General features: G+C 41.8%; 1 protein-coding gene across 1 annotated transcript in view; it reads right to left on the bottom strand.

Moving 5' to 3' along the window:
* The window catches only part of RAD18 (RAD18 E3 ubiquitin protein ligase), a 58582-nt gene extending 34965 nt beyond the window's left edge, over positions 1-23617 (bottom strand). Inside the window, exons 1-9 of the mRNA XM_062610787.1 lie at positions 23316-23617; positions 22852-22933; positions 19087-19148; positions 17660-17730; positions 9755-10110; positions 7539-7638; positions 5028-5212; positions 1115-1191; positions 353-413 (exon numbers count right to left, since the gene is read on the bottom strand). Of these exons, the coding sequence (XP_062466771.1) occupies positions 353-413; positions 1115-1191; positions 5028-5212; positions 7539-7638; positions 9755-10110; positions 17660-17730; positions 19087-19148; positions 22852-22933; positions 23316-23375 (1054 nt within the window). The 5' untranslated portion in view covers positions 23376-23617. The remainder of the gene's footprint in view (positions 1-352; positions 414-1114; positions 1192-5027; positions 5213-7538; positions 7639-9754; positions 10111-17659; positions 17731-19086; positions 19149-22851; positions 22934-23315) is intronic.
* Positions 23618-24820: the final 1203 nt, after the last annotated feature.

The following is a 24820-nucleotide window of genomic DNA, read 5'->3' as shown; positions in this document are numbered from 1 at the left end:
AATGCTATAGAGTGCCCAGAACCTAAAAAAAGGGAGAAAAGTGTCAAACCTGAAGGTGAGAAAATTCCCAGGAGGGCATGCCATTGTTCACAGGGACTCAACATTAGGTAACAAGGGATTTTTTTGTTTGTTTGGGGCTTTTTTTGGTTGTTGGTTTGTTGGGTTTTGTGTTTGGTTTTGTTTTGTTTTTTTTCTTGTGATTTAACACACACACATTCATATGCTGCAAGCTCAAGTTTTAACAAAGTATAGAACCAGCCAACTGATAACCCAGTTCACATGAACCTCTGAGTACAAACGAAGAAGGAGGTGAATTTAAAAGCAAAATGAAGTGAAACTTGCTATTACTTACGATAGTCAGAGTGGATCTCATCTATTTCTTCCTCTGTCTTGTCCTTTGTGAAGGTCAAGCTCTATAGGAAACACACAGGTGTTTATTTACAGAAGCAAAAATATAATGCTGTATATTTTGAAACTAGAGTCTTAAAACTGGATGAAGGATCAGCTGTTTTACCCCCACCAGCTCCTACCATCTCATTCGCAGACAGTAATCTATATTTAAAGTACGTATACATGCTGCCTTGCTTTGCTTTCACAAAGTCAACAGGCCTGAGCCCAGCCATCCCAGATAACATCCAGCATGTGTGGACCATAAAATCTTTCCTAATGCTATGCAACAAACATACTCCAAAAGTCACAAAAGTATCATATGTCATGGGAAAAGAACAGGCACTATTGCCGACAAGGAAGTGAGGAATTTACTATCTAAATCCTAGAGAATTCTAGGAAGCAAACTATTCCCCACACTGCCATGGAGGGTCAAAATCCTTCAATATCACCAAGGGGAACATTTCTCAAGAATTTTTTTTGCCATCAAAAAATGTTCCTACTTAAATGGTTTGGGCATAGAAACATCAGCAGTACGCAAAGAACTGCCCAGGACAAATGAGTGGTATGAGAAAATGATGCTGATTATAATATGGTATATGTGAATGACAACATACAATCTGGGAATCAGGAAATTCCCATAATAAGGTGATGGGCAAACGTTCAGTACCCCTCTGCAATATCTCCTAATCATCCCCCTCTCTGAAAACAAAGATAATTAGCTTACACTTTCCCCAGGCTTATTCAATTCAAGCAGAAGCCGGATCTTCTCATTGTTTTCCAGCTCTTTAACGATTTCTGCAGCTGTTTGAAAATACAAGAAAAGGATCAGTAAAACAGGAGCTCTTAGATAAAAAGATGTAACAGCACTGACTGAAACTACCACGAATTTTAGCCATAAAGAGACAAACCAGCATTAGCTCTCCAACTGTGAACTCAGACTCCCATCCCAAGCAAATCCACTGAGCATGGGCTCAGCAGAAGTTTGCTCGTGCAGAGAAAACACTTCCACCCGTAGCAGCTGAGCACTGGAGGCAGTGCTGGAGAGTCGGGACTGGGAGGCACAGTCAGGAGCCATGGCCTTGGCCGAGGTGCCTTGCAGCAGCCCTACTGTGCTTCCCAGTGCCTGGCACTCCGCCACCTCCTGAGCGGCTGTTCCATTTCCTTTGCATTAAATTCATGGGAAAAGGTAGTCTTTTCAATTCACATCTGAATCTCACTCTAGTACGTCTTTTAGAAAAAACAGTTTTCATTTCGCAATGTATCATTCAATGGAAGATAAAACAATGACATCTGCTGTTTATCTTACTTCTACCTCCGTGGACTGCCTTCCAAGGCAACACGAAACTGTCTGCAGGCTTATGTCCAAGTTCAAAGATGAATTACAACCTACCCTAATGATTAAGTTGGACACATCAAAAGCATATAAACAGATACAACTGTGTATTAACATTTTAACTAAAACTGCAGCTATGCAGGAGCCTGCATAGCTTATTTTGGCATTCCCTTTTATAAATCTGTTTCTACACTTAACCATTTTCACTACACTACTACGTAGCGGTGGGTATTTATTAAAACAAACACTTTCACTAGACAGCAAAGTAGCCAGAGAACAAAAGCTTATTTAGCTGTGGAGGTACAAAACCTGTTCAAAACTGGTTTAAAAATCCAGGAATTTGGCACCTGTGCTTCCTCAGAAGCTCAGCTATTCATATTATTAGTGACCTCAAGTTCACTGCTACCACTGAAAATGCATGTCTGCATCTTAAGTGCAAGTTTAATAATTCACCCTTTACAAGAAGGTGTTGAGCCAGAATTCAGTAGAAAGTTTGCATTATTTAAGTCACTACATTGTCACACATAGTGGAACTTCATTTAGCTGGCCTGGATGAACAACACAAAGAAATTTGGTGCTACTTCACCATCAGCATCAAGTGAAGAATTGTCTCCCAACACGTTCAAGGACTAACAGCAACCAGCTCTGCACAAAGCCAACCCTTGCACACCCTGAGCAGACATGAGGCTTCAGTTGTACCAGCATCCATTCCTCATGCTGACCTTGCTGCTGCTTAACAGCAGCAGTGCAGCCCCAGCTCCATGGCTTTTCCTTTCCCCTCTCCTGGAGCTGTAGTGGCTCCAGACCAGCCCACTCCACCCTCCTTCAAAACTGCTCAACTCCTGTTCAGCCATCGGACAACAGAGCACCTCCATGACCTGCTGTACATCGACTCCTGCTGCTGGGGGAACTTGGACAGACTCTTTGAGAGCATTTAACTACATTTTCAAGTTTAACATAAACCCTAGCATGACTGAGATTCTGATGCAAGTGCTGTTCTTGCAGACCTAAACCACAAACTCCTAAACTTCTATTACTGCTGAAGGCAAACACAATGTTAACTCTGTGCTGGTTATCATCCCAGAGACTTTCTGAAGTCCTAGAAAATAATTTTTGAAAGCATGTTTATTTTTGGAAGCACTTCGGCACAAGCTAAGCAGTAACACTTGGCACCTAAATCACTGCAGCACTTAACCTCCTTAGTCAAGTTCTTAAAATGGTTAAAGAAGCAAAACAAAAAAAGCAAGTAGTGTTGGTTGCAGACTCGCTTTTCTCATATGCTTGCTCCCACATTCCAAACCAAGAGCTGGCAAGTGAAATCAGGATTTCAAAAAGCAGGAGCCTACAGTTTGGCTGCTAAATTCATATTTATAATCCTCGGTGACTGACTGTTTTCCAAAAAGCACTGCATCTGGTGGTTCTGCCTGTTTAGTAAAGCAGTTAAACACCAAAAACCTACTTTACTTTCTAAATGCCAGAGTAGAAGTTATGGATATTCAGCATTTCCAACTGCCTGATCACATACAAAACCACTTACGCACGAAGCTAACAGATGAGCTTTTAATATTCACTTGAAATAAATACTCCCCTATACTGTCATATTTGTTAAATAACTGATGAATTAAGTGAGGTTTAATGTGTTTAAATCTGGCAGCCTTCTCCAAGGGTGCTGGCCCCAAATTATTCCTGTTGCAGATGATCAAACAACAGATGTGAAGCTGAGCTGTGCACCTGCAGTGGTGTCTGTCTGCTGCTGAGCCCAGCTGTGCAGGAGCAGCTCCTTGGCCCCCAGCTCACTGTGCTGTCCTGCTTGTTCATTCAGCTACTGACAATCCCACTGCCACAAAAATTTATCTGGTCCCAGTAGCTTCTGAGCCCTTCAACACATAGAGAAACATTCAGAATTGTTTAGAGCTTCTGGAAGAAGCGGTGAACTTGTGCTGCAGGATTTTAGTCTCCGTAAACATGAAAATAAAAGAGATCAAACTGAGAGTGAGGAGCATATTTCTCGTCTCTCTACTTCTGAAGTAGCTGAGACCAGCTCTTGCCAGCAGGAGGACTGACCTAAACTACAGACCTAGCAGGCAGCAAGCAACATCCTGAAACCAGTGCAGAACATGCAATACCATCTATATGAGAATCTCCAGGACACCAATGGCTGTGCAGCTCCCAGGAGACAAATATCAGAACATTATCCTGCTAGAAATTCCTTTAAAAGGATTGTTTGACAAAAGCTTCTAATCAAATAAAAAATAATATAGCTAAATCTGGTGTCTGTCTCTCACCCACACGCACCAGTGTATTTCTGGTGTCAGCTGTATCGCCTGGAGAACTGAACTGAGATGACAAATGCCAGACCTTTAAAAGAGATGCATGTATTCATCTTGTACAAAACAATACAACAAGAGGAGCTGGGACAGTTCTCCCTCTATCTCATACATGCTACTCCAAATCTAAAATATGGCCACATTGCCTACAAAGCCAGGCAGCAAAAATACCTTACTCAGATCTTATCCTCCCTGTTCCGGCCCTGGCATTTTTCAGGCATTAAGCCTAAGCACAGGCAAATAATAGATGGCTGATTAAAGGAAGTTTATATTGCACTCACATTAGAGACTAAACCACATTCTCCTTATCCCATATAGCTATTTATATATAGTCTGAGTTTAAGTGTATAAAAATACTGCCAAGCACCCAAACTGATATAAACTACAGCAAAACATTAAACACTTTCCTGTTAATTCTTTCTACCGTTACCTGTCATCTCCAAAAAGATATCTAATTTTGAAATTAAATCAACAACAACAAAAAAGAAAGTATAATCATGAAATAATAATAATAATATGAACATATAAAAAATATGAAAGTCTCAGTGTAGATGAAGAAGAGAACAACTTCAAAACAAAAGATAAATTACTAATCCATTCACTCACTAAGAACTTCAGGCACTTCTCATTTTTTGACTAAAAGCCTCAAAGTCTAGTTTGGAGGCACTCATGAAAGTCAATAAAAACACAGAAAATTTTTCAGAATTTCAGAACAGGGTTAATAAACCAGGAAGTATCAAAAGAACTTCAATACAAATGTACATCCTTGCTGGATACTTCCAGAGTACAGCCACACATTTCTGGCTTTCATTACATTTCCTTTTATTGCATAAACCAAGATTAATACAAGATAAATTCTTCCAGCTCCAGTTTTCCCCAGATACAGAAACCAGCCTTATTCCTACCCTGAGAACAGAAGAAGCAATGCATACAAATAGCTTGCAGTGGTAACAACTTTCCTAGACTTTCTAACTTACCTGATTTGGGATTTAGAGAATCACACTGAGCATTGTACATGTGCACAAATTCTTGGTGTCTTTTAATCAGCTGTTGTCGGGTCCCACGGGTAGACAGACCATGTTCCTTTAGCTTCTTCTTTAAATCACGATCAGAGAGCAAGCTGTAAACAACCTTAGACATAGGCTTCCTTTTGTGAGCAGAACTGCAAAAGGAAAAGGAAACAAACTATGAAAATAAGAATACTAATTTACATGTTTACAAGGTATTTCATCTACTTTGGGCAAGAAATGCCTGAAAGAATCACTTCAGTCATGACAGACACAGCACATCACAGCTGAAATGGCAACAGCTCTAGAAACCAGAACACCTTTTCCATCTACCACAAAGAATATTTCAAACATGCAGAAAGCAATAGGTCTCATCTGATTTTCTGTAGGAAATGATGCAAAACTACACAGGTAACTAGCCCCGAGGCTCAGTTTTTAATATCTACAGCAAAGGCTTCAGAATCACATCAGCAAACACAGCATTGTCCACCTTCATTAGGATCAAGCCTTATATTTACTCTAAGTTCAAGAGGAGGTGTACTGAATTCAGATTGTTAAAACACAAGTTTTCCACCCAAATACTGGCCATGTCTTAGCTGAATCAGCTGGTGAAGTTTTAAAGCATTAAAACTGCAAGCCAATACTTGAATTAGGAGATTTTTCAGCTTTCTGGGAAAATTACTTTGAGAAAGATAGTCATAGACCTGAACGCAAATCTATAGTTCCCATCTAACAGAAGGGTAATCTGGTAATGCAGAAAGTGACATTAAAAAGAACTAATAGTGTTCTCAGATGAGTAACATCTAAAACCAAAATTTACTCCTTCATACTGCCTTATGTCAGAACTCAACGTTCTTGGCACAGCTAGGGAAAACATCTCAATTACAGGAAACTGCCACAGAAAATTCAAGTCCTACTACAACTTTTGTCATCTAATATTAGCAGGACAGTTTCCTTCTGCACAAATTAGCTCAGTCTTCCCTACACCTCCTGGAGAAATACACTTAAACTAGGTACAAAGGTGCCCAAATCCATCTACTGCCTCACTCATCTTCAACTTACATGATTTGTTATAGAAGAACAGCATTTAGACATGTACATATTAAAATTCACCAGCAGAATGACCCAGAAGAGTGACAACAACTTTGCTAGCAGAGAGCTTCATGAGAACAGTTCACAACAGTTTTGAAGCTTAATGTTGGTGGGTTTTTTCCCCCAATTCTTAAGAAACACAGTGTGTCCTTTGTGAACATGCACTTACCTGGTGTAATTACTCCTGTGCAGGTTTTGGGACTAAATTATCAGTTTCACTGAAAGGCTGCTCAACTGTTAAAATAGCATGCCATGTGCTCCTAATTTGAGAATAAATAGAGCTAAAATTCCTCAGAAAAGAGCTAGAGATGTTTGGGTTTCAGTAACAGCACAACACGGCCATAAAACAAGTACATTGCCAAAAGCTAGCATTTAACTCACAACAGCAGGTCCCTAAGGAGAAGCATCTTGCATAACACGTTCTTAATATCCAAGCAGAGTAGATAAAATAAGCAAAATTTAAATTTCTGTTAGGGACATGGCCTTGACACCAAAGAAAGATCTGGCTTTTATTTCCATTCATTGAGAATATAGAAAAAAAAACACTAAAAACATCCCAATGAAAATTAGGATGTAGCATCAGATTTCAGTATTAATTTACCATTTATTCACCTTTAAAGATCTTAAGCCTATAGACTGCATTCTAAGCACTGGGCAAAACGAGCTTTAACATAAAACTACTTTCTAAGTCAAGGAAGGTTCAGAGGAACTGGAAATACAAGTGTGCATTAAAAGTCCCTCAGAGTCCTTAAGTCTGATCAGTTAGAAATATTAACAGCCTAAATTTATGCTCATAAGCAAAACAAACTGAAATCTACGCTTCTGATGTGACTGTGGTAGCCATGAGAAATTCTAGGATGAAAGCATAAAGCTAAAGGCATGCATTAATCTTGTGGACATCGAGATCTTAAAGAAACAACCTTGACTGGGGCAGCTTGAAAAGAACCACAGTAAGCAGAGTAAGGTGCAATTTTTATTTTAACTTGACAGCTAGTGAAGCAATTGTCTTCTGGAATATCTGAATTGAGGGAAGCAATCCATTCACCAAGTGAAAAATGGGAATAACTCACTGAATGGAATTTTAATGTCAGTGACAGAAACCTGACAAGAATAACGTACAGGCTAAGTTTTCTCCATGTTGAATAATTTAAAACACTGTCTGGTGTTTTCCTGCCACTAAAAGCCAAAAAGTAATACTGCTGGCAATCCACATACTTTCTTGAGAGGGAAAAAATCACTGTGATCATATTTATACAATGATTTCAGGATGGTCTATACAGCAGGTAATGAAGAAACACAATACTATAATCCATCAACTAGTATTCCTTATTTCAAGCAACACAGGAAAATGTCTGCATGCACATACAAGTTCTTAGAATTGCTTCTTACCTTCTGAGGCAGTCCTTCTTCTCTTCTCTTGTCAAGCAGGTATCCAGATGTTTGTTTATGTATTCCTCCGGAATAGCAACCTCACAAACAGGACAATCCACTGAAAGCAAGGGGGAAGGAATTTACTATTGCATATTACAGCAAAGAGCAGATGTTTTCATCTGAAAAAGCTTATTGTTGATAGAAGAAAATGAAAATTCCAGATTTCTTTTTCTTAAAGATAAGGCACATCTATTCAGAATCTTCATTTTTAGCTCTCATTTTTATTCCAGAACACTTACTTCCCTCTCTGTGTAATTACCAGAATGACTGTCATCTTCCCTGCAGTCAGATAGAATGAAATCACTAATAAAAATCTAGAATAACATACATACTACATGGAAACCTAGAGGCTTATACAGACATCAGACATCAGTATTTCTGTGATAATGGTTTTCATTTTTGCGGTATTTCACTCCTAAATAAAGGAAGCTGATTCATTTTGATAAGACTATAGCACTTTATTCATATTAACATAATGTTCCCAATCTATGGCTCTCAAGAGGACTGTCAAGACACAAGTTAACTCAGCCTCACAGGAATCCTACCATCCAACCATGCCTCATACTCATTTCTTAGAACAGATAACCAGATTCTGTGACAGGCTCAGAAGCTCAAGTGCCCTATGGTATAGTCCCACTCAACTCTGAATTCCTCTTGCATCTTATTTTCAAGAAGCAGCTATAAACATTACCTGTAAAACCAATCAAAAAACACAGACTTAAAATATTCATCTTTAGTAATCACATCATGTCAAAACTGAAAGGCTGACTTTAAATGAACAGCATCAGAAAGAGATTCTTTAACTGCCAGCCTCTGTATCAGTATGAAGGAAGTCAGTTTTGATTTAAAAGACAAAGCAAAGCACAAGCTGTGAAAAAAAATGAAATCTTGTGGGAACTGAGGAGCTATCTGGTAACACTGCTTCACAATTCCTGGCTCCCATGACATCATATTCTAGCCAAAGGTTAAAAAAGAAAACAGAAAGAAAGAAGTGGGGACATTAACATAACACAGTAGTTCTGAGCCATCTATTATCGTATTTGATGTAACATTTGAATTCTTAACACGGGGAAAAAAAACAACTTACTAAAACCACTTCAGCACTGCCTCAATTTCAAGTCTTTCATTGATATTATTTGACCGACTACTTTGCATTTGTGGAAATAATTTCAATGTAATGCATGCTTGAAGATTTAATAAGGCCATAAAATGGTAAGCAAGTGAAACTTTCAATTGCTCAAGAATAAATGAGCAGTAAAATTTCATATGAGTTTTAAATTACTAACGCAAGTCTGATACATAAAACTTGGAAACATAACTTCTGAGTAATTTGATGCCATTTTCACATGGCTACTTCTCTGGCTGTAATACATCTTTAAGCAGTATTTACCCAGCTAATGAATAAATATGAACTTCAGAGTTCCAGCTGAATAAATTGTTAAACAAAAGAATAGATAAATATGAGCTAGCAAGTATCAGTGTTGTACTCCTACACGGCCTTTTATTTTAGTATAGGCTTTTATTTGTGTCAATGGGGCGGCTGCCATCATGTCAAAACTAAGAGGATTCTGTCATTTCATTGTAGTTTATTAGTACAAATAGGCATTTTCATGCTTCAAAATAAATTCATTTTAACACTGTAGAATTATAGGAGAATAAAGCAGAGTACTTTCTTCTGGAAAGTGCTTGTACAGGAATATTAACAAAACTGAAGCCATGATCATTTTGATTTTGAGTGCACTTCTCAAACACACTATAAAATACCTTGCTTCTGGTTACTTAAGAATACAAGAGCAGAATAAATGTCTGTCTGGTCATTAAGGGGAAGGAGAAAAGAAAATTACTTCAGTTTTACTAAATCTGTTGTGCAACTATTGTTTTTTTAGAGTTGTTACTCAAAGCAAAGGAATCTGTAAGCACTCAACTCCATTTAATTACTTGGCATCAGCCCAAACTTCCTCATCAAGATATGCTTGTAGCAGAGCTGCGCCACATAAGCAGTAATCTGAATGAAGCAGTTATATGGGAAGCATCTGAACACGCCAATGCAAGGGAAAACAATGAAGAGAAAGGAGATTAATGCCAAGTACTGAAGGTCCTCTAAAGCATGCAGTCAACCATAGCCATGGACTTGGGGGAGAGATCTGGGCAAAACCAAAAATTAAGCATCTCACCTTTCCTGACTACTTTTACCACAGATGTAGAAGGCTTTTCCTGACTTTTGGTGCACTTGGGGCTCTCCTGTGATCCCACTTTATTGTTTTTATCATCAATCTCTGCAGAACTGCTGTAAAGGTCACGGTGTTCCTCAGTTTTCGAACTCTTCTCATCTGTCCCTGCCAGGCCGTCTGCCTTTGTTGAGGTGCAAACTTCTTTCTTTGTCAAGAAACTGCCAATCACTGGCACGTCTTCTTTTACAGCTGTCCAAGATACAGAACTCTTAATGTGGCTTTTGCCAGCTGAATGCCTGCTACAGGCCAATGGAGATGAAATCAGTGGAGTATCCAAGTCCAACTGGAACAGCTGTTGTCTAGAAGCATCCAGAAGACAATACGCAGTTAGCCACAATGGACAGTATCAGCTTTTTCTTTGAGAAGAAACCAGAACAAAAACAGATGGAGCTTTTCCTCCATTCCTTCCTCCCTCTCTCCCTCACATGCACACAGCACTGGGGAATTGCTAGCCCACACAAACCAGGAGCACGCCAGCTGAGCCTCACCACGCTCTACAGAGCCTAAAAAGCAGCTTCCTGATTTTCAAACAAAGTATATTGCACTTTGCAACTATAACAAAGTGCCTCTCAAAACACTACACGGAACACAGCATCCACCATTTCTTTGGGCAACCTGTTCCAGTGCCTTACCACCCTCACAGTAAAGAGCTTCTTCCTTATATTTTTTACTCCTACCCCTGCCCCAGGTTTCTTTGCAGAATCCTATTTATTTTACCATGTATTTTAAACAACTCGATCAAAGACAAATTAAGCCAGAACAGTATCCTTGGCAGGGATGCATTAAGGGCACAGGACAATACAGATGATACTCACTTCTCCCAGGAGACCAGCCCTGTGCACTAGTAACTACAACTGCACAAGATGCTTGGGGTCCCTCAGACATGGATGGATAGCCCCTAAAGACCACAAACAAGTCTGTAACACCAAAGTGTCCTCCTCCTTCCCATCTGTAACACATTGACTTTTTCAGGCACTAGGATTTTTAGTACTGCCAGTGCTCAGCAAGTGCATGCTCTTTATTCAAATGCCGCAGCTTTACAGCTTTGACTGAGACACAATCCACTGCACCAGGGGTGACAAAGCCTCTGAAAGTAGAACATCTGTAGGTCCTCAGCTTGAACAGAGGACTGTGGGTGATGTACCTACAGAATAGGCGCTGCCATAAAATTATCTCTTACAGCACTTTCATGACAACACAAGGCCCATAAGAAGTCTGAAATGCATCTATGCACTCAGATTTCACAGTTCAACACATTTCAGTATTGGGTAAGTACTCAGAAAACTTCTCAGTCTTAAGGTAAAGATTTTTTCTATCTAAGAACAACTAATTAAGAACTGTCTGCACATATATCTTTCAAAGAGAAGTTCACATAAGTCATCGGGTAACCCCACAATACTGCCAGTTTAAGAGGGTGAACCACCACAACTGAATGCCTGCAATAGTTACAGTCAAGCCAGATCCAGAAGGCTGATTTGGAGTTTAAGTTTCTTGGCTTACTGGAGGCAGTGACCACATCTGTCAGTGGCAATTCACATCTGTCCCAGGACTCCCTGACTTTCTGCAGTGCAAGCAAGTACAATTAAGTGTGCCAGCAAAACTATGTTTTTTCTGTCTGCTCATGCCTAGATACAGACTGGAAGGTTTTAAGGAGGTTAATCCCCCAGCTGACATGAACACAGAGTGGTCTAGCTACTGTTGACAATAGGATCAGCTCCATGGGGACCTCAGGAGCTAGTTAATGGGAACATAAAGGGAGTGCCTTCACACAGCCCTGTCCCACTCTCACCTCGCATTTGCTGTTTATAAGGGGTGTATTTCATCCAGAAGTAGCAGAAATGTCTGACCGCGTACCATTGCTCAACACAGCTTTAGCAGCAATAACTGGCAGACAAAATATCTCATTTTATTGCAGATAAATGCACGGTTTTCTTCTACTTGAGGGTAACAAACTATAGCCTCCAAAGACTTGTCACATCACAGATGGTTATAGTCTATGATCAGGTTCAAAATCAAACAAACTTTGTTGCCTTTTATTCCTAACACACTCAGGCAAAGTTTAATCCACAAAAGGAAGCAGCTGGGTAGTCTACCAAAGATAGACTTTTTTAACATTATTCCCCTCTTTATACAAGGAGTTCATCCTATGGTTATATAAAAAGTATCTGTTTCTTCTGACTCCCCCCCCGTTTTCATACAGGCAGCCTATCATTAAAGTAGCTAATTAAAGTCAACACATTGTCTTATCATATTATTCTTTATGGCTGCTAACGCTACAGCAAGCTAAATTCTGCATGGCTCAGATAACAGACCAGATCCATAAATGCAATCATTGGCATCGTATCAGTTTAGTTTTCCCATAAAAAAAAAGGAACAACATAGCCCCAAAAGGCAAAAATAACTGAACTAGCCCATTGCCTATATTCACTGTCTTAATCTAGAGAATACAACTGATCCTCTTCATCTTTTCAGTGTATTTCCATTGTTTTTGAGAGCTCGTCCTCTTGTCAAAGTAACACCTTCTATTTGTAACTACCAATTAAGTCAGTTTATTTTTCCACAACATGCATTCACTAGCCAAAATGTATTTCCCAGTGTGTTCCCACTAGCTGACAACACTCCTAAAATTCAAACTTCACATCAGTTTATCTTTTCTCCAGACTTCAAACTGATTCATGTATCTTCTTCTCAACATCTCTTTCTCAAGAAGTATCACAACAGCACAGCTTATAGTCCCTTGAATTCTCCAATGCAGAGACTTTAGTAGTCTGATATGTCCCTCAGGAAGGCTACCAGTCCAGTACACATGCTCAGAGGTGAGCCTGGACCCAAGCAGACTGCAAACCCAAGCAAGGGGCAGCTGAGCGACTCCAAGGGCTGAAGAGAGGCCAGCAGCTCAGTGGCCAGCAGAAGCAGGCAGCAGACACACAGCAAAAGGCTGAGTGCAAAGCTTGGCATTTTTACAGTGTGTCCTATACAAAAGGATAGACTTCTGATCTCAGAAGAGGTGCTCCAGAGCTGACAGGATGGACTACCCAAAGGAGGACCATCTCACTTCAAATGTAAGTTGTTAACATTTGCATGAAGGCAGCCAGAACAGAGAAATCTTCTGAACAGAGATTTCAGATTCTGTAGTAACAGTTGTCTCAAGAAAATATGATCTGGTATAAAACAGAGAAATTGGACACGCAATATAAAACCCCAAATTTATCCTAACAATAAATTGATAATAAAAGTTGCTTTAATTACATCATTGGTCTGCAAATAATCAAAGAGTTTTTCTTTGTATTGAAGAACAAAGACTTAGGAATAGACTTTCTGAAAGGATCTGATCTTGGCACAGAATCAATGGAAAGAACACTAGGGCAACAATATGAAAACTTGTTTGCCAAAACACACATGAAATCTCTGTATGCCTTTTTTCTTTTTTGGTGGGATGCATAGAATGCTAGTACTAAATTCAAAAAAGAAGAAAGTTCTGGACTGGCTTTTCCCAGAGTGTGGTATTTTGGACCCACTTAAGAGCTTCACTGGCTGTGCAATGACACCTAGGGGGTCTCCCCAGACTGGCACCCCACACCGGAGCACCCCATGGCCCAGGGATGGAAGAGCCAGAGGACTACAGGCACACCTCATGCAGCCAAATGCTCTCTGACAATACCCTTATCAACTGCCACTCCACTCCATTGCCATCAGTTACTCAAACTGCTCATTATCCACAGAGATACCGACAGCTGTCATTGGAGCAACTGGGACAAGTGTGACTACACTGGAAGACTCATCCCTCATTCAGAGACAGACAGCAGTCAAGAAAAAGCATGCACTTGATAAAGAATCCCAACCTCTACCCTCAGCAGACTGTCCAGCTCACCTAGAAATTGATTCTACCAGTTAACCACAGGACAACACAGTTTTCAAAGCGCTGTGTTTTGCACGCAGTTTTCAACACTACCTGTTATACTCAGGAATTTAACAGGCTACTATCGGTTCTGAAAGGTTTTAACAGATACAGTTTTACCTTCCTGGCACAAAAGCAGTAAATGCATCACAGGTGACAAACCTCCGCTTAAGAGCAGGAGCAGCACCCTTTAAAGGCTGAAAGATGCATCAGCCAGATGTTAGTAAGTCCTAACACACTGTTACAACCACTACCCATATCCTCCTCTGAGACCCACACTCTTTAACCACCACTGGGTTAGGACAGTGAGTTACACTCTTTTTAGTTCAACGAAAAATGGATGGTTATCTTACTATGCTGTATACAGCATCCTCTGTGCCAGGCATGCTTTAGTAACAGCACAGACATCTTGAGAAACTTCTTCATGTCTGCAAGACCCATAAAAAAATTTCAGTGTCCTCCCACATCGCAATTCAGGTTCCCATTTTCCAGTCTGTTTACTTCTCCTTTGCCAAAGCAGCTATGAAGCAGAGAAAGTGGGCGAGAATCTAATGCTTCCACGTAAATGAATTCCAGGGAAGAGATGGAGTTGTGAATCTTCCCAGGAACAGCTCACACAGGACAGTCCTAGCTGTACTAAAAGATAATGTCTTTCCTTGAAACTCCTCCTGTCCTCCTGGAACTTTAATTAGTATATAGAAATGACAGTACCTGCTCTCTGAAATAGTGTTCAGAGTAGATGTGTTTAGAGTAGATGTGTTTATTCCTCTGACTCATAGTCAAGTCAAGTAATCCTGATTAGGAAACCAAGATAACAAACATGAAGGTAAAACATATTTTTCATCCCTATGTATGAAAAAAAAAAAGCCCAAATCATTTTCAGCAAGGACTGCTTTTCTACTTATGCAAGTGTAACTCTTAACTGCTCTTGCAAAATTTTCTAACTAGGTGATGCAGAAACTGACAGTTTTTAACAAAATGATCTCTTCCTTAGAGGACAATGAAATTAATTTCAAAACAACCCCAAAACTTATTTTTGAAGACACTGGCCTCATTGAAACTGAAAATATTGTTCATAAAGGAAAGATGGCACAAATAGTACTCCCTGTCTTGTTCTCCTGACCTGGTCAGAGTGATGAATGATGCCTGCAAAGCGCAGCACAAGCAGCAGAGAGAACGCTGAGCAAAGGTTGCTCTCACCCTGACAGCAGCCTGTGGTAATAATCAATCAGAGCAATGAACTCCCTTAACTCCTTCACTGCTCAGCATCTTTGTGTGTACCCAAATACAAGGGCAGGACAATGTGAATTCAAACCTATTAAATCCTATTCAGGATGCTCCTCTACCCTTCCACACAGAATATAATAGTAATGGGTCATAACGAACAACACAACATCTTCACTTTTACTGGGAAACATCAGAGTCAACCACTTCTACAGGGGGAAGCAGGACTCCGAGACAATACTTACCAAGCACAGATGATCACAAAGGCTCTAATTCTGCAAACACTTGTGCATGAGCTAAACATGGAGCTAAAGTATAAGTGGGATCAACACTCAGGTCTGTTTAGAATGATTTCCATTCCATGCACACGCTGATCTTAGAACACAGCTTTTACTTTGTTGAGTACTACCAACATTAACATTTTCTTTCCCTACAGGCCTGACTTAAGAAGCGTGTTTGCATTTTGGGAAGTACTGAAAAGATTTAAGTCCTAATTTTTATAAACGCTAAAATACCTGAGGCTCAAAGTCAAGTCAGGATGGACTTTGAAGAGCTTAGCATGTTTCAAAAAATCAATCTCTAGACTCTGGATTTATTTTGGGAAAGGCCAAAAGGAAAGAAAGCAGATGGGGAAGGAGAGGAGGAGACCAAAGATTTGAGCTCTGCCACCATGACCAGGGCAGAAACTAACAATGCTCTTACGATTTAATGACACTTATATCACATAACCCTCTCCAGGCAAGCAGCGTTCCCCTTGAATTCAAGACCACTTGCAGAGTAAATGCAACCCTGAGCCGAGAGAGGCACAAACGCAACCCTGAGCTGAGAGAGGCACAAACACAGGTTGCCCAGCATTTGAAGCAACATGAGATTTACTCGCTATCTATAGTCCCCTTATAAGTCTGTCTCATTAAAGCAGTTCTCTTAGTAAGCCATCTCTTGTTGGGCCTTTCTTACCAAGATCTAGAAAGAACCTTGCACCGACTCTCACCTACCCCAGCCAGCACAGAACAGGACGCTACAGTTTGTGTCTGACTGATCGAACTCTACGTTGAGAAATTGAACTCCAAATCACAAAAGGAAGGGTTATTAAACTACGTTGACTGGTAAGATTTATACTGATCCATTAAAGCAGTCGTTTAAGATTCAATATCATAATGCATCCAAGTCAGCACTACTTGTTCCCTACAAAATTAGACATTACCAAAAAAAAAAATAGTAATCCATTTATCACTAGGAAACACCAACGATAGAGTTCAAGCTAAAGTAATGGAACTATAGAATCTAAATTCGTCAAATAAAATCAATTCAATCTAATAGTGGTCATACAGAAGATTAGATCTTCATGACAGAGACTCTCCCAAGAAACAAAGCCATAAACTGAACTACACTTCCTATCACATATGAAGCCAAGAATCGTATTGACTTCAAGCTCCAAGTTCATTTCAGCAAAAAACCTGGGAGTGTATTTCTCTACTACAGGCGTAGGAATACTTACAAAATACCCAGCAAATCACTGAGCTGCTTCTGACCAAAAGCAAACAAATATAACAGAAGAAATCCCATATATTTACTGTAGTGTTTGCCAAGTCATTCTTACTCTCTTTGAAAGGTGTCCTGGGTTCAGCAGTAGCAGTCATTTTTCTCCTTCTTGGTAGCTGGTGCAGTGCAGTGTTTTGACTTTCGGCCTGGGAACAGAGCTGATAACAATGATGTTTTGGTTTGGCCAAGGACTTTGTGAGCCTCATGCTCTGCCAGGGAGGGGGGGAAGCCAGAAGGAAGCAGAGACAGGACACCTGACCCAAACTGACCAAAGAGGTATTCCATACCACAGCACGTCATGCCCAGGAGGTAACTGGGAGTGACCCGGAAGGGCTGGTAGACTGCAGGGTTGGACGAGGTATCGGTCAGTGCTTGGTCGGGCTGGGGGGGGGCGAGTTATGGGTCGGCTGGTGGTGAGATGTTGTATTCTCTTCCCTTGTTATTTCCTTTATCATTGTTATTGGTGGTAGCAGTAGTGATTTGTGTTATACCTTAGTTACTAAACTGTTCTTATCTCAACCCGTGGGAGTTACATTCTTTTTGATTCTCCTCTCCGTCCCTCCAGGAGCAGGGGGAGGGAAGGAAAGGGGGGGGAGTGAGTGAATGAGTTGTCTGACTGGGTTTAAACCACGACAAAAGGGATGAGGAGATCAAAGATTAATTAAAAACTAACAGAAAGGTAATGAAGGTGAAAGCACAACACTCCATATTATTCCTCTTATCCAGTAAAGCTCACTCAATGCCTGCATTTTTCTGATCTAGTGATGGGAATTCACCAGCAGGCTTCCCTTGCAAGTTGACCATTATCACTGGACAAAACCTAGAAGTCCCCCTACACACATAAGAAGGACCTTTGTAGAATCCTGACACATCTGCTCAACTTCTTGCGTGTGGGAGACTGCAACTTTACAGAGCAGCTAACCGGAAGTAAAATCAAAATGAGCTCACGCACCCTCCACACATCACCTGAGTGGACAGTAACCTCAAGTTAGAAAACTGTGGGATTTTTCCAAAAGGACAAACATTGGTCTTTGACATCAGTTCTGTGACACCACAATTTTTTCACTCAATTCTCCCACTGCTCCTTGCTCTGCTCCTGTACAAGGACTCCGAGCCTGGCCACACAAAGCAAGTCACACCTATCCAGCTGCCAAACCAGGAGAATACATAAAATTACAGATTACCTTGCAGAATTAAAGCTCTTTACTAGTTCATCCAATATCCGGTTATTTTTCAGGTCAGATTCTGAGACTGCCTATTAAAAAGAGAAAGAAAAGGGAGGGAAAAATAACAAACAACCCTTCAGATGCAGTGAAAATAACAGGTACCCAGAAAATGTTCAGGTGATCAATAGTCTGTTTCTCGGATCAATGTCTCAACTACCTCTGCTAAACTGCTGTGTGAATGAAGATGCATAAACATTTTTCCTGAAAAAAACCTAAAATAACTGCCTGAGAACTGCAAGTCTGGGAAATGGCAGGTAATAGATAAAAATTAAGCATAAAGCTAAAGCAAACAAAATCCAGCGCACCCAGTCTCCAACAGATTGAATACCAAACCAAGGATCCCATGAATTTGATAAGCACCTTAATCAGTGAGGCCTGAAAATAGATGAAGGGAAATGTTAATCTTCTGATTATTGAATGAAAATATGAATTATGAGATGGCTTTGGGCCTTTAATTAATTCTTTTTATACCATTTCTGATTTTTATCTCTCTGCTTTCTTTTGTTTCAAAGCTTTTATGAGTCTTGCTCATATCAATACCTGTGATTTTTAAGAAGACAGCAGTAAAATGTCCTCTGCACTTGTTTGAATGTCTGGAAACTGGCAAAGCTACAAACAGACCTGCTTTCCAGCCTTGAAAAATCTAGCCTGGTTCATTCTTTAGAAACACAGAAGAAAATTACTTATATTTTGCCAATATTCCTGAAGCGCTATTCATTAGTTTTAGGTAGCCTACCATTTTTAGAAGTTCAATAAAGCCCAACTGGCTTAAGATGAAAAGTTAGATTAAGGCCTAGAATAAATTGCATTCTCTGTTCTTTAATCAAAACCGAGCCTCCAAGTCTGATTGCAATAATCACCCACCTGCAGAGGAGGCTGAACCTGCCTCTAGTGCTTTCCACATTTAACCTAACTCTCCCGGCAAACACCCCCTCTCCCTGGTGGGTAACACAGTCCTCTCATCCCCAGAAAGGCTACACAGTACAGTCTGTGAGTTTTAGGACTAGGTGGCCTGTGGGCACTTCCAAAAACTCCTGGAAAGATGAAGTGAGGCCACGGAAAATTTAAGTGCTTAAATTTCAGCACTCATGCTTTAAACAGTGATGTATTTTAATAGACTAGGAGGCAATGTTAAATGTTTTGTGACGGACTCTGTACACAGCTCTGAGCCAAAACCAAGGTTTGATGCTCCATCTACTTCTGCCTATGCTGACATAAGAGTAGCTGAAACAGGAGAATTCCAGCTGCCCAAAGGGCTGCTCACCAAAAGAAAACGTAGGAACATACAACCAGAATTATTTAGCACAGTTCAAAGGAAAAAGCTCCTTAAATTCACCAAGAAATAAACAGAAAACAAGCCGAGGAAAAGAAAACCAAACACTCACCACACAGCATGTTGGGCACTGAGGTTTGTAGGACAAAAACTTGCGTATACAAAGGGAACAGTCTGGAAAAAGGAAATACAAAATTTATTAAGAGGCATTCTTCCAAATGTTCGGTTCAACATCCGTAGTAGTAGATTTTCTTTTCTGTACAATATATGCAAACTATACCACAACACACCAATACTGAAAATACACAATTTCTCCATCAAATTAAGATTGCAGCAAATAAAAGCCAATCTGTATTTTATGCAAGGATTTTTCCACATTTAATCTCAGTCTCTCTGTCAATAGCAGATGTTTACTGTCATTTCTTTAACACTTAAATGTTTCCCTGGAACAGCAGTTGGATCATCATCACATGATGCTTCAATAGACTCTGGTGAATTATGCCATAAGCTTCATTTTGTCACAGTAAATTCTTGAAATTAGTCTACTTTCTGTAGTTATCTGTAAGCTTTCATACCACTTCAGATATAAAAAGTCTCATCACACTCTAGCAAAACAGACATTCATTTACTATATCATTACTGAATAGAGTCTTAGCACTAACACACTTAGCAACAGCTACCTAAGCAGATACAGTTCAAAAACCCTCTATGAAGGAGTCAGAGAAGCAACAGGAGCATAAATGCACCAATTTAACACTTAAAACCACAAATCCATCAAACTACTCAAAAATTACATTACATATAAGATGTGATATGGAGGGAGAGATCCATTAAAAAAAGAGAAAGCTTTAACTGTATGAAGATGAATCAAATTACACATTTGCCTGCCAGCATCTGACACCCAGTCAGTGGGTAAGCAGTGGGACTGACCTCTGTTTGCAACCATCGCTGCTCATAGCCAAGGGCAGCTGAAGCATGTTTGAGGATAATAAATCACATAAGATCTTAGCCTTAACGTTGTGCTTAGGGCTGGCTCTAGGCCCATGCAAAGAAGACTACAGATGCACAATTCTCTGCCCCCTGTCCCTTTTCTCCTCCTCTTCCTAGGGGAGGAATGGCCCCACCATGGCACAGGACTCAGCCTGCCATTCCTGGGGTAACAAAACAGGTCTCTGTCTACTATAGGTGGCACATACACCGAAAATTAAAAGGTGTCACAAAGTTCACTTTCATCTGCTCCAACAGACCAAACCCACCTCTAAACCTGCATCTACCAAACTAGTTACAAGACTCAGCCACAGCACCGTGTTTCAGTACACAAAAGAGAATCCCAAAGTACCAATTTAAGCTGAGCATCACTGGGTCTCAATGACAGAATGAAAGCATACAAGTTGCTGCCAGGAAGTTACAATCTCTGTGGAGTTTAAACTGGAAGTAATAAGGTTGTGAGAAGAAAGAGGAATAAAACAAGCTTGGCACAAGAAAAGTCAGTAATGCCACGACTTATAAACCACGCACTGAATACCATGGGTGTTTTTTTTAAGTGAGCAAGCAGTTCTGAAACCTGCTTAGCTGGAAGCACAGTAGTAATTTCAATACATTTAAAGAAAGGAAAATCATGGGTGACAAAAGGAGCTCACTCCAGCAGCTATAGCCACTTCTCTACGAGCAAGTCAAACACATCCAGGTTCCCCTGCCAGCCTGCCAAGCTACACTGGCCCCAGGTCAGGGCTGCACTCGCCCACAGCTGTGCTGGGGATAAAGGTCCCAACTTCAGCAAATTCACTGGGGCTGGTGGCTGCCTCCATCCCCAGCTCCATCCCTTGCTGGAGGGCAGTGCCCTGATGGCAGAGACAACAGAATGCAGAGCTCAACCACCGCCAGCCACCAGCCCCTGGCTGGTTCCAGCTGCCTGGGCTCTGCAGGGGAGGAACACACTTACACATCCCCACGCCAGCAGTGGTGCCCACAAGAAGCAGCCAGGCAGAAATAACCTCCCGCATCAGCTCAGCATGAGCCGATCAAGCTTGTCCTCCCACACTGAAAGTTCAAGAAATCTCAGGGTCACAATTCATTCTTCCCTGAGGAGATGTCCATATTAAAGAAAACATTCATCTTCAGGTGCTTTTTATGTGTGAAAGAAATATGAATGGCACACCTATACTGTCACTAATGATACAATGCAAAGCACTGTGAAAGTTAAACAATCACCATTAAGAGAGCTACTGAATGATCCCTGCTACCTGAATGAGCAGAGGAGAAATTCCATGTGGCTATAGGTACAAACAAATTATAGATGTGCCTGGAAGCCCTGTGATGAAACCATTAAAAGAAACACAAAAAGGTTTCGCAAGCAAATGTATTTCATTTTTATCTATTGACAAATTACTCATTAATGGCAGAGGGCTTTTTGCTCCAACTGTACAATGTCAGTGGATAGAAGAGATTACACAGAGACAATAGAGTAGAAAATACTTCAAGAAATCTTGATTTATCATGGAAAATTTAGGCTTTCTGCAATTTTCAGGGTGGAATTAAATGTGTCTTTTCAACAACTCAGCTGTGTCACAGGCAGGCTCTAACACCAGCTACTGTGGAGAATTATCAGTGCTCCCCACCAGAGATACGGTGTTTTCAACATGATAGTTTTGCCAAGCTAAACTAAATTTCATTGCCCAACTACAATGCCCTCCTTCATGTAAGGAAGAGGAAGTGCTATAGTTTCTGAACAAAACAATTATAACATTTATTTTAACATGAGAAAAGGCAATGAACTTCCCCCTAATCTGACTTGCAGAAAACTGCTTTGCTACCACATTCCAGCAGTTATCAGCCTGAGGCAGACAGAGTAGCATGGAAAATTTTGGTCATAACACTTAATGCTGTCTGCCATACAGCTTTGCATTTTGTTCCACCCTCAAGATGTTATGAAAGATATTTAAATGAAGAATTGTAGGAATAAGTGGCGTTTAAGAGCATTAATCCAGACTAGTGTTTGTGCTGTCAGAAGACTGTAACTGCACAAGGAAGGATTGCTGCCTGCTTTACAGCTTTCACTCAGTGGCAAATGTCCGTGCTGGCTAAGCCACAAGAAGAGCTACATGTTTTATAAAAGAAATAAAGGATGGGTAATCTGTGCTCTACACTCCAGTAAACAATAAATGGTCAAATGATGACTTGTCTCTGAAATTCTAAAGGATAAAACTTTTTTGAGACATTTTTCAATAGTTTTCTGTCACTTGGCTAAGGCGCAAGAGGATTTTGCTGGCCCACAGGGCCCATACAGTTGCTCTCCAGTCTTGGGTTTCCTGAGAAAGATGTGTGAAGACAAAACCATTCCCTAAAATTTCCTTGAATACACCTTCTTCAGCCCTACCTGACTGCCTTAATCTGTTAAGTGAATGGCAAACTAGGCTCACCTGGAGTCACAGGGCCACGACACACTCCCTGGAACATAGGGCAACGTGCCTTACGAAATACATTGATTCAAAATTCCATAAAGTCACAGGATAAAGGGAAGAATGAACTCACCACCCCTGTAGTGACTTGCCACAAATGCCCCATTTACCTTGGCTCCTACTCATGCAATTTTTATTAGAACTGCTGTTTCTGTGCAATGTTTTATAGAACTCAAGTAAATTTAAACTGCAACCATCAAGTCAATAGTGATGTATTAACTGTCCTTCCATACATTAATCAAGGACAGGAGGCACGGATTTACAATGGAAAAGAAGCAGCAGTTTTGTGATGACTTCTATGGACCTAGTACTCCTGAAGTTAGTACAGGAGGCAGCAGGATAGAGTGAGTCCTGCAAGAGCAAGAAACTTACAGCCCTTCCAGTGCAATAAGTAACGGTGTTCTTTACACTGTACTTACAGTTGTGTGAACACTGTGGGATGATCATGGCTATGCTGAAGTAATCGAAGCATATCCCACACCGCAGCAAGTTATCCACTGCCTGCAAAGGAAGCGCAGGTCACCGAAGGGCTCGCACCAGACAGTGTTTCGCTGCCCGCCCTCACACCGAGGACAGCGCAAACCGCCCGCACCGGGCGAACCGGTGCTCCACGCCTGCCGTTAGGGCGGCTCACGGACAGGAGCGGCGGCAGGCAGCCCCGCGGCACAGCCGCGCTCCGATCGGGCCCGCTGACGGCCCGACGGGGCCCGGAGGAGAGGAGCGGGCAGAGCCTTCATCCCGCCGCGGAGGAGAGACACGGAGGGCCCGGCCCGGCCTCCGCCGCCCCGCGTGCCCGCCGTCTCGCTGACACCCCGGCCGCCATCTCTCCTACCCGTCCTCCCTCCCGCCGTGCCCGCAGCAAGCCCCGCCACTCCTCACGCACCTTCAGCGGGAACAGGCTCGCCGGCCACAGCGGCTCGGGCACCGGCATTGCCAGGGCCATGGCGGCCGGCCCAGTCCCAACCGACCCCGGCCTCCCACTTTCCCCGGCCCCGCCGACTGCGAGTCCAAATCCCCCGCGCCGAGCCCGGCAATCCGTTACCGGGCCGCGCTTCCGGCGCGCTGCGGCTGCCGGGAGCTGTAGTCCGGGAGTCGGGGCCGGGACTGCCGGGGCCGGGGCAGTGCCACGGGCACGGGCGGACCTCGCTGGGCCGCCGCGAAGCCCGCAGCATCCTCTGCCCCCTGTAAACGGCGCAGAGGAGAGGTGTCCGCCCGCAGCCCTGGAGCTCAGTACCAAAGGCTTGAATAGCCTGTTAGAACTGCAGCTTTCCGTGTCACAGCTAGGGTACATCCCACTTTATAGTGACTTGTAACTAAATACCCGCTTAAAACTTTTAAAACCATAGAATCCCAGACGGGTTTGGGTCGAAGGAACCTTAATGATCATCCGGTTCCAACACCCTGCCACGGGCAGGGACATCTTCCACTAGACAAGGTTGCTCCAAGCTCTGTCCAACCTGGCCTTGGGCAATGCCAGGGATGGGGCAGCCACAGCTTCTCTGGGCACCCTGTGCCAGTGGTTCATAACTGAAGTAATTTTTCAGCACCAAATGCATCATCTACTAGGCACTGTTAATACTTTCCCTTTTTTAATGCATGTGTGGAAGTTAGAACATCCCCAAAGGAGCTAAACTGGTGGCACTGATTTCTACGCATTCATCCTGTTCCTTGAACTCCCACGGACAGCTTATGGATGCAACACAGTTCTCAGGCACAGTGATAAGTTGTTTACTCAGGTGACAAATGATATGTGTCAGGGAGTGATCCCATGAGCTAGGCAGGAGTGTTTTCACCCATATCCTCCAGGATAATTTAAAAACCATCCAAGGCACTGTGTCAATGAGGTGTGAACAGTCCCCTATCTCACTTCCTTTCTGCAATTAACCTACTCCACCACCTCACCATCAGTCCTGATGTCTTGCTTATGCTTCTCCTTACAGGTGTACGTCAGCCCTTTGCTATGGGAACGACCTTCTCAGTAGATGTGTGCAGGGCTGTGCTGGGTTGCCATGGAAATGGGAATCATTACTGTCACCTCTGTCCTGGGGATGGCCAGGCTCTTTGAATTCAGCAGAGGGGACATCACAAAACCCATGTTAAAAATACATGGCCTTATGGATGAAAACAGCAAAATAGCAGATAACAATGACTGTGGATGAGTACTGCCCATGGGCTTTCAGAAGGTTTAATAATTGCCTGAGAGTTGGGGAAACTTAGCACATTGCCACAGTGTGTAGGATAAAATTGCAAAACAAGTTGCCTGTCTCGGTGCAATCCAAATGTCAGAAGCTGCTTACCAAGGCTGGCACCAAGGCTATGCCACCAGTGCTCACATTGTCCCCATCACATGTGGTGCCTGCCAAGGGGGAACAACAGCAGTCCCTTTGC

The sequence above is a fragment of the Pezoporus occidentalis genome, unplaced genomic scaffold, assembly GCF_034315485.1.
Source record: "Pezoporus occidentalis ecotype Australia unplaced genomic scaffold, CSIRO_AGI_Poc_V1 ctg149, whole genome shotgun sequence".
NCBI classification, from domain to species: Eukaryota; Metazoa; Chordata; class Aves; order Psittaciformes; family Psittacidae; genus Pezoporus; species Pezoporus occidentalis.
This window is presented reverse-complemented; position numbering and strand designations above follow the sequence as displayed.